The sequence below is a fragment of the Geotrypetes seraphini genome, chromosome 10, assembly GCF_902459505.1.
Source record: "Geotrypetes seraphini chromosome 10, aGeoSer1.1, whole genome shotgun sequence".
Taxonomy (NCBI): domain Eukaryota; kingdom Metazoa; phylum Chordata; class Amphibia; order Gymnophiona; family Dermophiidae; genus Geotrypetes; species Geotrypetes seraphini.
Window position 1 is genome coordinate 60255620 of NC_047093.1, and position 12931 is coordinate 60268550.

General features: G+C 46.8%; 1 protein-coding gene across 2 annotated transcripts in view; it reads left to right on the top strand.

The window, feature by feature from the left end:
• Positions 1-12931, top strand: part of OLFM1 (olfactomedin 1) — a 104002-nt gene that overhangs the window by 36100 nt on the left and 54971 nt on the right. The window contains exon 1 of one of the 2 annotated variants that reach the window (XM_033962119.1): positions 5707-6347. The exons of the other annotated variant lie outside the window; for it this stretch is intronic. Within the exon in view, the coding sequence (XP_033818010.1) occupies positions 6198-6347 (150 nt within the window). The 5' untranslated portion in view covers positions 5707-6197. Of the gene's footprint in view, positions 1-5706; positions 6348-12931 lie in introns of those variants that run through there. 2 annotated transcript variants of the gene reach the window in all.

The window sequence follows — 12931 nt, forward strand, 5'->3', positions numbered from 1 at the left end:
GAGATATGAGGGATATAGAGGGGCATTTTCAATATCAGAGTTTGACAGTTTTCCCCCCCCCCAAAAAAAAAAGTCCAAAAAAAGTCCAAACATGATCATTTTCAAATCAGAAAAATGTCTATATTTTTTATTCAAAAATCACCCTATTTTAGATGTTTTTGTAGTCAGTGCATCTTTCTTTAAGGACCATTTCCAAACAAAAAAACATCCAAGGGGAAAAATGCACAAAAACAAATCAATGGGATGTCTGCGGACCAGCAGTCTTACTATACCTGTCACAAAGACATCCCAGCAGAGCAGTGGGGCAGCCTAGGAGGTACTGCATTAAATGTTACATAAGAGGTCCCAGGTATACATCACATCATAACCATGTTAGTTATTATTTATTATTTCAAGTTTATTATTAATTATTCATATACCACCAGGTTGTCTAAGTGGTTTTACACTCAGGTTCTCAAACATTTCTTCCCTATCTGTCCTGGCAGGCTCAAAATCTACCTAGCGTACCTGGGGCAATAGAGACAGTGACGTAATGGGGGTGAGCAGTGCCAGGGGCGATGTCGCCCCTCTCCTGCCCCCCTGCCACACATGCACATGCCTCTTCCCTCTCCCCTATACCTTTTTATCTTCACCGGGAGCAGCCACGAAGTAGCTGCTCACGTCATCTTCAGCATGCTCTGATGTCACTTCCTAGGTGTGGGTCACTCACGCCGAAGATAAAAAGGTATGAGGGGTGGGGAGGGAAGGCAAAAGACATGTGTGAGACAGGGGGGGCAGAAAGCAGGAGGGGTGCAAGCGCCCCAAGGAAGACCGCACCTGGGGCAGACTGCACCCCCCCCCCCCTTACTACACCACTGAATGGAGAATTAAGTGACTCGCCCAGGGTCACAAGGAGCAGTGTTGGGCTTGAAACCCACATCCTCAGATGATGAGGCTGTAGCTCTAACCACTATACCACTCTTTCCTTGTGTTGTTTGCTGAGTTCTCCAGGAATTGTAAAAAAATATACTATACCCAACTGTACGTACACCACTACAATAATAATAAATAATAATAATAATTTATTTTCTTGTATACCGCCCAACCAGTAGTTCTGGGCGGTTCACAACAGGAGAATACTGAGACATTTCAGTACATGGCAGTTTCATAGAACACACTATCTAAGTACAATCTAAAATTATATAATAAAAGTAATACAATTGTTAAAAACATTCAAATAAAATGTTAAAAATAATTTTAAAAATTTGTTAAATAAATAGGTCTAAATGTGAAGTAAGTATTAGATTGAACAATCTTCGGACTTAGCCAGGAGTTCATCTTCTCAGCTTGATACTCCAAAGTCCTGTCTAAAAAGGTCTTAAAACGACAGGCCTTTGGAGTAGGGAAGATGAACTTTCCAGAGTTTCTAGTTCCTTTTGTTGAATAAGAAAGTTTCAGATAGGGGGACAAATATAAGGGAGATAATCCAAAAAGCACCTTATAACAAATGCATCCGAATTTAAAAAGCACTCTATCCCCAAAAGGCAACCAATGCAACTTGGTATAAAAAGGACTAACATGATCATATTTTTTAAGATTAAAAATCAGGCAAACTGCAGCATTTTGCACCAACCAAAGTCTTAATATAATCTTTTTAAGTAACCCCAAATAAATTATATTATAATAGTCTAAAGTTGATAATACAATTGATTGAACCAGTAACCGAAAAGATTTGCTGTCAAAAATCTTTTTAATGGTTCTTAATTTCCATAAAAGCGCATAACTTTTTTTAATTAATAAATCTGTATGTAATGTGCGATCCAAAGTAACTCCCAGAATTTTCAAATTAGATGCTATCTCGAAATTTTGGCCCTTCGGTTGGATACTTTTTTCTTGAATTTTATCATAAGGGCTTGCCCAAAATTCTACATCCATAATTCTACCTTTTCTACGATTATAGAAATTCGAGTAATTAATTCATTTGAGATGTTCTTACAAGGTAGCAATATAGAGATGTCGTCTGCATAAATGTAAAACATTACTTCTAGACTTTGGAGTAAATGTGCCAGGGACACTAAATAAACATTAAACAACGTTGGGGATAAAGGAGAGCCCTACGGTACTCCACATAAGTTCCAAGACGGAGAATATTTCTCATTAGAAAACACTTTATATGTTCTTTGTTCTAAGAACCCTCTGGACCAATTTTGTACCTTACCACTGATCCCGATTGAGTCCAAGCAGTTTAACAGTAGATCATGATCCACTAAATCGAAAGCGCTGCTCAGATCCAATTGCAGGATCAAGGCACTTGTACCAGTACTGAACAGAATAATTTAATAGTAATGTTATTACTGATTCTGTACTGTGTCCAGAACGAAATCCGGATTGATTTTCGTGTAGAATATTTCTCTAAATAATTCACCAATTCGGCATTCACCAGTCCCTCCATTAATTTTTCAAATAATGGGATACTTGCAACTGGCTTATAGTTTTTTTTCGCTCCTTCTGGTTTTTTACTATAGGGGTTATTATTATTTTTCCTAGATTTTTTTCAAATTGTCCAGACTGTAATTGAGAAGTAATCCATTTATAGAGATGAGCTCTAAAGGTAGGCGAGGCATTCGCCAATATGTTCCTTGGACATATATCTAAACGACAATATTTTTTTGTATACTTTGAATATAATTTGCTAAAAAGTCCTTATGCTTGAGATGTCACCTGTATCTGAGCTCAGTAGATATTTTTTAGGTTTTAGGGCACTCATTTTCTACCATAAGTATACCAGTTAGAATGGGATATGGGCTTGGGACCCCTTCTCAACAGTCCACTGCACCAACCACTAGGCTACTCCAGGGACCTGCATGCTGTTCTAAGAGGAATGGCCTTTACGTCTGCAGTTGTCATGAAGTCTTAGGGAGGTGGGAAGGAGTCAGTGACCAGTGGAGGATTAAGGGAAGGGGGGGGGGTCATGCTTTTATCCCTCCAGTAGTCATCTAGTCAGTTTGGGCGCTTTTTGGGCATTTAGTCATTATTGAAGCAAGTTTAGTGAGTAATGTCCATTTTTTTGCCCTGGACATTTTTACATCGTTCCATAATCGCAGAAAAATGTCCAAATTGTAAACTCACGTAGTCCTGCCCAAAACATGCCTCCTTGAGATTTAGATGAACTGCATAGAAAAACATCTTAAAATTAGTTTCAGAAATAGAAATTTGGACATTAAAAAAGTCCATCTACCACTTTGTGCCTTTTTTTTTGGGGGGGGGGATGTTATTCTGTTTTGAAAATGAGCCCCATTATTTCACCTTTAAGGTGACCCATAAATATTAAATTCAACACATTTTCTAATTCATGAGTGTTATTTTTTTTTGTTTATGACAGAACTCTCCTATTATTTGCATATTGGTGGTTCTCTGCAATATTTCATAAGATATCCATATATAGGCACGAGAGGGCATTGAAAAGTTTTCGGCCCAACCAAGAAGAGAATGATGTGGATTCAAGAAACTTACAAGCTATTCCACACTTTTCTTGATACATTTTGTTTCATTTCATATCATTAAAATGAAGTGTCAAGAAAACACACTCACAAGCAAACATGTTTCAGAAGCAATTGACTATGCTTGATGTGGAGGGAAGTTGCAGCTGGTATTTCTAAGCAACTTGTGTTGCTTGCTCAGAATGAAGGGTTAAAGAAACGGATACAAGCAGAGATGTTGGTGCCTTTATTTAAGATTGGGGTTATACTGAGTACCATGGCCATGATCACCAACTGGATGTTGCGTATGCTACCATCCTTGGTAGGGCTTAATACTATTAGTCAAGTACACTTTGGAAGGCTACTACTCAACGCCAGGAGGGAGCACAGAGATTAGATCCAGTATGTCTAATGTTTAAGTTCTTGTGGATAACTGCAGTACCAGTTTCCATAGGAAGATGGCACTGGAAGCCAGCAGTTGGAAGTCTTGGATGTCTTAGAATTTCATCTCAGTGAGTTAATGTTCTTCCTTGGGAAAAATAACAATACCTTATCATTTATGCAGTGCTGGGGTGAACACTATTACCCTTTTTAAAATATATATTTCTTTCTGTATATAATTGTAATAGGACTCTCTAAGGCCAGTAGATTTCTCTTCTAAAGATTACAAATCAGAAAAATGACAGTCTTAACAAATTTCTAGCCCAGAAATTACTTTCAGAGGAAGAAACAGATGGCGAAAATGTTCTTACCAAAGGAATGTCTTCTAACAATGATTTTCTAAACGGAAGCTCCTGGCATTATAACAGCATTAAGGTTAACATTCTTTAAATCAAATTTACCTTGAAGCATTTATGCTTAGTATCTTAAAACCAAAAATGTTTAATGTCAGAGTTACAAGTGTCTCCCATCTATACCATACAAATTATTTCTTTAGCATATAAGTTATAATTATAGCTTATAATTTCTTGACTTGAATTTCTTAAGCACTTGAAATTACCCATTGAACCCAGCATCCTGCCTCCAACAGAGGCCAGCCCCCCTCACCAGTGAAAACATGATAGAAAATAATCTATTCTCTGAGCTTCCTCCAAGATGTGAGTGGTAGCCTTCCAAAGAGTGCTTAGGTTTTTTGCGATTTTGTTGTTGTTGTTTTTTTAAAATGGAGATTTCATCTAGGTATTTAATGTTGGTTTGAAATTCCAAAGGAAAACTGTAATGTAAGAATGTGTAATGAAAGATGCCTGAAATTTAAAATCTATGAGAAATTTCAGTAACCACAGAGGAAATCTGTTTTAATCTAGAACTGATATATTTAATGGTAGAAACGATGCATCGATTTTTTGTGGTGAACTACTGTAACGTGGAGTGTAGTTTTATAGTGGGTAGTTAATCACTCCCGTAATACATGTAGCTTCCCAAACCCTTGTTTGTCTTCTTGGTCAGAAAAGACTGTAAGCTCTGTCGAAGGGGAAGAATTTTGAATTGTTTTTCCAGAGATTGATATTGTGACTAGGCCACGATATGACTAATTTGTTGAAATCTTCTGTAAAACTTACTGGGGAAGAGGGTAACTCCCAGGCTTTTTCCTCCAGGCACACAACTTTATTATGCCTTTACTTTCAGACAGAAATAATAACAATAATTAAAAAAATCTCCAAAATTAATCGGACCTCGAAATAAACGACTTGACTCGGAGCCTATTTTAAAAAATATTATTTCTAGTATCAAAGAATCGCCTATAGATACCATATGACCTCTTCCCTTATTAAAATGTCTTAGGTAAACAGATCACTTTTTACTGGTAAAAGGCCCCGGGCCAGTACATAGAAACATAGAAAATGACAGCAGAAAAGGGCCACGGCCCATCAAGTCTGCCCACTCTAATGACCCACCCCCCTAACTTCCTCCTTGAAGAGATCCCACATGCCTATCCCATTTTTCTTAAAATCTGGCATGCTTCTAGCCTAAATTACCTGTAGTGGAAGATCATTCCAGTGATCAAACACCCTTTCGGTGAAGAAGTACTTCCTGGTGTGGCCATGAAATTTCCCACCCCTGATTTTCAAAGTACATCTAAATAAATAGTAAGTCCTGCAAACCCCCAGTGCTCTTCCTCTGAGATCCTGAAAGTAGCAGGGGGGCGTTCTGTGGACCGGGAAAAATGGGTTGTCAGCTTGCGTTTTCTCATACCAAGGCTTGGTCCCTCCTCCCTCCACCTTATCCATTTCACAGCGCTTCCCAGGCAGTAGCAGGCATGTCAAATGCACTGCTTAAAAGGGGCACTGCAGGGATCGGCAGCTTGGGATCCTGTCTCCGGCCAGAACAGAGGGCTTTCTTTAGAAAAGGAAAATGCTTATCGTAGACATCATTTTTTTGTTTCTAGTGCTGGAGCAGCTCCTTAGACTCCGAGGAGACATCGGAATGTGCTCTGCTTTTCGGCTGCTTCTTTTTCCTTTCCGATCACTGCTTCTGCTGCAGTCGTCGAGTGGAGGCTTCTGTCATTAGATTTAAATTGTGAGGGTGTGCTTGTAAAAAAAAAAAAGAGAGAGATTGAGCGTGCCAGCCTCTTGCACAAAACACACACACACGCGTGCACGCAAGCCAACATGTCTAAGAAGCGATCGACTAGGCTCGAGGGGGGGAAGTTGCAGCTGGTGTTTCTAGGCGTCATGGAGCGACGGGCAAGTTGTGTCGCCCGCTCAGAATGAAGGGTTGGTGGAACGGATCCAAGCAGAGATGTCGGTGCCTTTACTTAAGATTGGGGTTATACTGAGCACCATGGCCATGATCACCAACTGGATGTCGCAGACGCTGCCGTCCTTGGTGGGGCTTAATACTACCAAGTTGACAGCGGCCAACACCGGTACCTTGGACAGAAGCACAGGAGTAAGTGCCTTTTGTTTTTGCCTATAGCCTTGTGTTACTTAGAGGTAAACCTTGAAAAGAGATTTGAAGTGGCTTGAAATAGTCAGTAAATATTGGGGACATTGTTCTTTCTAATACTGTGCAGAATCTATTTTTTTTTCCTCGTTTCTCAACATTTTGTTTTGATTTTTTTGAAAGAGATAGTTTAACCAGTTAATGTGAAATAGTTATAGCCTTGCATAAAAATTCAACTGCAAAGGTACTTTTGCAAAGAATGGTTTCAATGACACCCTCCTTCGGTAACTTAGTGACAGTGGAAGGGAGAATATTAAGGGCAGGGCAACACATGCTTCAGAGAATCCAAGTGCACTTCTGGATCTCCGGAGTCCAGGGGACTGAGAGGTCTGGGAGGGGGGGGGGACTCCCCACATGAGAAATCTCACTTGACCTGAAATTTTTAGTCACAATGGCAAAAGAATTCGTTGTAAAATGACACGGTTTTATATTAAGGGGCTTCCACCCCCCACCCCCGCTCCACCCTCCCCTTTTCGACTGAGTGTTTCTGGGTCAATCAAACAGCTTTGATTTCTCATTAAATAGATTGTCACACGCAGGAGCTACTAGGAGCTGAATTACTGCTTTCATTTGCATAGCTGTTTGAAAACATGGCCCGACACCATGAATGAGCAAAGATTGGTCATTGCTAGGGGGCCAGAGCTGGGCGCAAGTATCAGCGCTTGTGCTTTGCTAATTCTCTCCTAAAAGCTTCAAGATCTAACCGGGTGCTGCTGGAAAGACCCAGCCCTGTATTTTTACAGGCCAACCTGTTAGCCACATAAAGTGTGACCATTGGCTTTACAATTTACTCGCAGTATCGGTTTGTTGGGTACAACACAAATGCTGTAATTTCTGCTTCTGAGGATGGCGGATTTTTAAGTGGTTAAATTCAAAGAAGTTTGTAGTATAGAAATGCTCAGTGTATCCACGAAATCATAATTTGCTATGTGTAATTCATAGAAAATAAAGACAGTTGCATTCAGTCCTCATTTCTACCACTTGATCCTGGATTGTCCAAATAGTTTTGTTCTCTGGATTTGCTCCCGTATCTTGTATCACTTTTTGGGGGGGGGGGATGAAGACACTTGACTGGACAACTAATAGTTAACGTCCTTTAGCTTGCTATGCGTTCTCTCCCCCCCCCCCTCCTCCCTTTATATAGTGATTCCACTGCCTCCGGATTCAGTAGGAAAAATATTTATTTAATACCTCCTTAGCACCTCCTTTCTATAAGTGAAGACTTCAGCTTAGGGCCACATTGCTTCTCCAGAACTCATTTTCAAAAAGGCAATCTACTTTAGGTTACCTGCGTTTACGTTTCCTTAGGCTGAAAGCATGCCAACGTAGAAGGGCACAGGAACAGTTGAATAGGTGGTAAAATAACCACAGCACTGATGAGACCCGAATATCAGAGGAAAATCTATTGGACATAGGGTGCTGGAGGAAAAAAAAAACTTTAATAGATTAATTTAGCATATCGTGGATGTGCTGAAATGCTTTACATTTGTTATAGCATTAGCCTGTGAATTTTTTTTTTATTATTTTAGTTGTAAAATTCTTATCCTACTATGAATTTCTACTGTACATTTTACAGAACCAATAGACTTTGTTAAAGCCTAGTGAGAATTTTGGTAAAGTGACCGAGAAAGCCCGACCTTAAAAAAGGAGCCCGAGAGCTGGTCTCGATGGGCGACTATAACGAGGGGCTGGATGGCCCAGGTTGGTCGCCCATGGAGAATCAGCTTATAGCTGATGGGAAGGGGTGGGGAGGGGTGGAGGAGGAGCTGGGCATGATGGGAGGAGGTGGAGCAATATGTGTCTCTGTGATTCAGGGTTTTTCCTGTTCATCCGAGGCAGCTTTGCAGGTACTGTGTTCCTGGCTCTGTTCCCTGTTTGCTACCCTGCAAAACCTTTGCCCTTTCCTTACTGTTCCTTGTTCATTGTTTCCCTGCATTCATTAAACTTGGACGGGGGTTTCACAGGGCGAGGGTTGCTGTTTAGTTGCAGCTGTTTGCCTGGTGGTGCATGCAGGCCTTGGCTAGGCCTCGTGTGCTGGCTGTGCATGGGGTGTGTGGCTGGGTGTCATGGGAGATGCTGATGCATTTTGTTGAGTTTGTGCAGGGGTCAGGCCTGAGGGATAGCCAGGGGTCACTGGGAATCGGTGGGCGTGGTGAGTGTCTTGAGTGCTGGTAGCTTTGCGCTTCAGGTGTCCTACTGAGCGCTGTCTTGTGGGCGGGAATCCATGTTGTTATCCTCAGCCTGTACGCGGTGGTGCCTGGGGGGAGCGGCACGCCGGACCTCTGGTTCCGCAGGCGTCCCCCTGTCTCCGGCAGCTCCCTCCTGTTTTAGTGGCTGGCGGTGTCGGCCGTCCCGACGGTGTGCAAGATAGCATGGCACGCTTTGTGGGAATTCGCCTCCTTTGTGCTTGTTTGGGGCTTGTTCCGTGCTGCGGACAGCGACGTGTGCGTGCTGTGGGGTTCACATCGGCGTGTGGCCATCGGGTTTTGTGGTGCAGGGTACAGATGCCCCTCTCCCGGCCGCCTTTGTGATGGATCCCGGAGTGCTGGGGGCTGGAGTGGGGGGTGTTCGTTGTGCGCTGCCTGTTTCTTTGCGGGGTTGCCGGGGAGGGGGTGCCGGGTCGCCGTCTTGCGTGCCTCGAGGGCGGCTGTTCGGCCTTGTGGTGCGGGCGCTGAGGAGATGGGGCGGATTTTGGATCCCCTTTCATGTGTCTCAAACAACAACAACAAAAATTAAAAAAAAAAAAAAAAAAAATCTAATCAAAACCAAACCTCATTAAATCTTGTTCCTCAGCCTGTGCCTGACTGGGGGGAGCTTGGGGCGTGGTGGATACAGCTTCTGCCTCGGCCCCTGCAGTGGGGGGTTTCCTGCCATGTGGCTCCTCTCAGTTGCTCTTGCACTATGGCGCTGCTCTTACGTGTGGGCTTCGGGTCTGTGCGGCGGGAGTTGGGGTCTTTCCGTTGGAGGGCGGTTGCCTTGGAGGCAGGTGGGGGAGTTAGCACTGGTGGCTCGGTGCTCTAGGGCCTTGTTCCCCCTTCTCTATGGGCTTGCCTTTGGACTCCTGGTGAGTCGGCTCCTTCCACTTGTTTTTCCTTATTTCCTGGGGCAGGGGTCCGGCTGGGGGGGGGGGGGCCTTGGCCTGGAGGTGGGGATGATAGTAGGGGCTGAGGCCATGGCGGGTGTTCAATCGGGTGTGGGTGCTTTGGGAGTGGGTCTGGGGCGCTCCTGGACAATTGCTGCTTTTCTTTTGGTTTTGTTTCAGGTCTGGCGATGGCAGGCTCAGGGGTTCATCTCTTCTTCGCTGGTGGTCTGTGGACAGAATATCAGATCTTTGGGTGCCAGTGTGCGACGGGGTCAGCGGGCTTGGTGGTTGCTCCGAATGGCGCCACTGCCTCTGCCTCACAGGTTCCTCTTTGATTCGCTGCTGAGCAACGTCTAGGACTGTCAGTGCCGTTGGTGACTGTGACCCTGGACGACACGGATTACAGCGGGAGTCAGCAGACGCATTGGTTGCTGCGAAAGGCGCCATTCTTTCTTCCGGTCTGGTTTTGGGATCGATGAGAGACTGGTGGTTGCTTCGAGGGCGCCACTGCTTCGGTGGCATGCCCTTTTGCCAGCTGTCTGCAGGACATGGAGTTGTTCTGTGGCAGCGAAATGTGGCTTGGTTGGTGGCCTGGCTTCCCCTTGGGGGATTGGGCTGATCTGGTGCTGTGGACCCCCCGGGGGGGCAGGACCGGGTGGTTCTGTGGTCTCTCTGGGGGGGCGGTGCTAGGACGGTTCTGTGGACTCCCCGGGGGGGCAGGACCGAGGTGGTTCTGTGAACTCCCCAGGGGGGCAGGACCGAGGTGGTTCTGTGGACTCCCCAGGGGGACAGGACCGGGGCGGTTCTGTGGACTCACCTGGGGGGACAGGACCGGGGTGGTTCTGTGGACTCCCCTGGGGGGGAAGGACCGAGTTGGTTCTGTGGACTCCCCAGGGGGACAGGACCGGGGCGGTTCTGTGGACTCACCTGGGGGGACAGGACCGGGGCGGTTCTGTGGACTCCCCTGGGGGGCAGGACCGGGGTGGTTCTGTGGACTTCCCGGGGGGGCAGGACCGGGGTGGTTCTGTGGACTCCCCGGGGGGCAGGACCGGGGGTGATTCTGTGGACTCCCCGGGAGTTGCAGGACTGAGGTGGTTCTGAGGCCTCCCTGGGGGGGCAGGATTGGGGTGGTTCTGTGGCTCCTCGGAGGTTGCAGGACTGAGGTGGTTCTGCGGACTCCCTGGGGGTGACAGGTTCAGGGTGGGGTTCGGCGAACTCCCTGAGGTGGGAGGACCAGGATGGTTCTGTGGACTCCCCGGGGAGGGCAGGACTGAGGTAGTTCTGGGCCTCCCCGGGGCCGGGGCCGGGGGGTTGTAGGGACCTCCCGAGGGGGGTGACCGGGGTGGTTGGGGACACCCATACGGGGGCAGGACCTGGGGTAGTTCTGGGGACTCCTGATGGGGTGGGACCGGGGGTGGTTCTGTTAACTCCTGGAGGAGAGGGCCCGGGCAATGGTTCTGTGGACTCCCTGGATGGGCTAATGCTGGCGTGGTTTGGATGGTGTCCTTGGGGCTAGCTGGGGGAGGTTCTTTGGTATCCAAGGATGGGGCAGGCCTGAGGAGGTTCTGGTGATCTCCTTAGAGCACGTTTAGGAATGGGTATGGTTCAGGGACCTCCTAGGGAGGACTAGGTCAGTCTGGGGGTTTTCCAGTGCGGGATGGGTGGTGCTGGTTGCATGCCGCTGGAGAGATGCGTGGCGACGGCCTGAGTTCCATGGGTTTGCGGTGCCCTACCCCTGGGGCGAGGGGCGGTGATGGCTGGTTGGTGCTGGTTCGTGGGGCAAGGGGGCTGTTCTGGTGGTGTCCAGGGCTGTCGACTTGGTTTGTTTCGCTTGGGCTTTGTAGACTGGTCAGGGGGTTCCTCCGATGGGGAGGTGTGGGGCGGGCAGGGTGCCCTTGCCGTCCTGGTAGCGGGGTGGGTTCGGCAGGGTTTGGGTCTCGTCCGTGGGGGTCCGATTCTGGGTTTCGGCCCGCTCTCTGGGTGGGTCCTGGGGGCTTTGGGGTTGGGCTTGGAGGTCAGCTGGCCGGGAGTTGGGGGTCTTGCTGAGCTTCTGCTTTGTTGATGCCTTGTGATGGGATAGCAGGGTGTTCCATTCTTCTGGTGGTGGGGCAGGTTTGCCTGTCAGGGGTCGTGTGTTCCGCTGAGGATTTTCCCAGAGTGTGGATAGGTTTGGGGCCACAAGTGGTGCGAGTCGTCCGCATTTCCTGGAAGGTTTTTCGGGGGTGCAGGCTCATCGGTGTGCGAGTGGAAGGGCGGTTCCAGTGCGGGGTGTTACTGCTGGCCTTGTCCTGGGGGTAGGGGATGGTTCTGGCTATTCTTCGGCCATTCTTGTGGTCTTTATTCCTTTGGGCCCCTGGGCTTTGTGGGGTTCAGCCCAGGATTCAGTGGCGGTCCTGGGTGGTGGTCTACCGGTATTACGCATGAGTTTGATGGTTCCGGTTGGGTGGGCTTGCTTGCCTTTGGTGGTGTCCTTGGCAGTGCCCCTCTGGGGGGTGCTGGCCTTGTGGTTGCTTAGTCACGGGGCTGGGGGGGGGCTTTTCAATGCCTCACTTTCCTTGGGGGGCCGCAGCTTTGTTTTTGGGTGGGGGGCCTGTAGTTTACAGGCCTGTGGCGGTGATCCCGAGCTACAAGCTTTGGCTCATCAGAAGATGAGCGGTTATGTGGTAGTGTGATCAGCTGAGGGATGACGTCATGGGTCATGTGACCCGGCAGGGGGGGCATGGAGGTACGTGCCTTACCCCCACAGGCTCATCCGGGGATGAGCCGTTAGGGGGAAGTGAGCTCAGGGGAGCTAATGGGCTTTTAGCCACGTGTCACGAAAAAGGGGCATGGAGGTCCATGCCACCCCCTAGACTCTTGCTTCATGGCGGGGTCAGGTGGAATTTAATTTTGATTTGTCAAAATTGCAATGTTTTGTAGCTCGGGAGGTGACGCAATTGAATTGCTTATTTACTTCTTGTCCCAATAAACAAAGCTGCGGCCTGGTTATGACCATCAATAAGAGTCTGTGGTTATTTAAGGTTGTCATTATTGTGGAGGTTATAAGGGATCTGATAAACAGGAAAGCGTTGAGATTTGGTGTACATAAAGGTAAGAGGGTGATGGGTGAGGTGGGGCGACAACTGGGCCATTCCAGATCCATACGTTAAGAACATGTACTTGTATTCAGCACCTTAGACAAGGCTCCAGCTTGCATTGATCGCAGCTGTTCTAATGGAGCGAGGAGGCAATTGTATGCTATTACCCCAGTAGAATCGCTAATTTTATGTACTATAAAGTGCGGCTTAGCTTAATAATATCTTTGTATTAAGTTTCAACTTTTTCTCGGATCTATATGAACTTGATTTAAGTAATGGTATGCAGCCTTACCACCCTGTCCTTCATCGTGCCCTTCAAACAGTGCATTTGACCACACTGAAGCAAGGCATAAATAATTTAATAGCCTTCC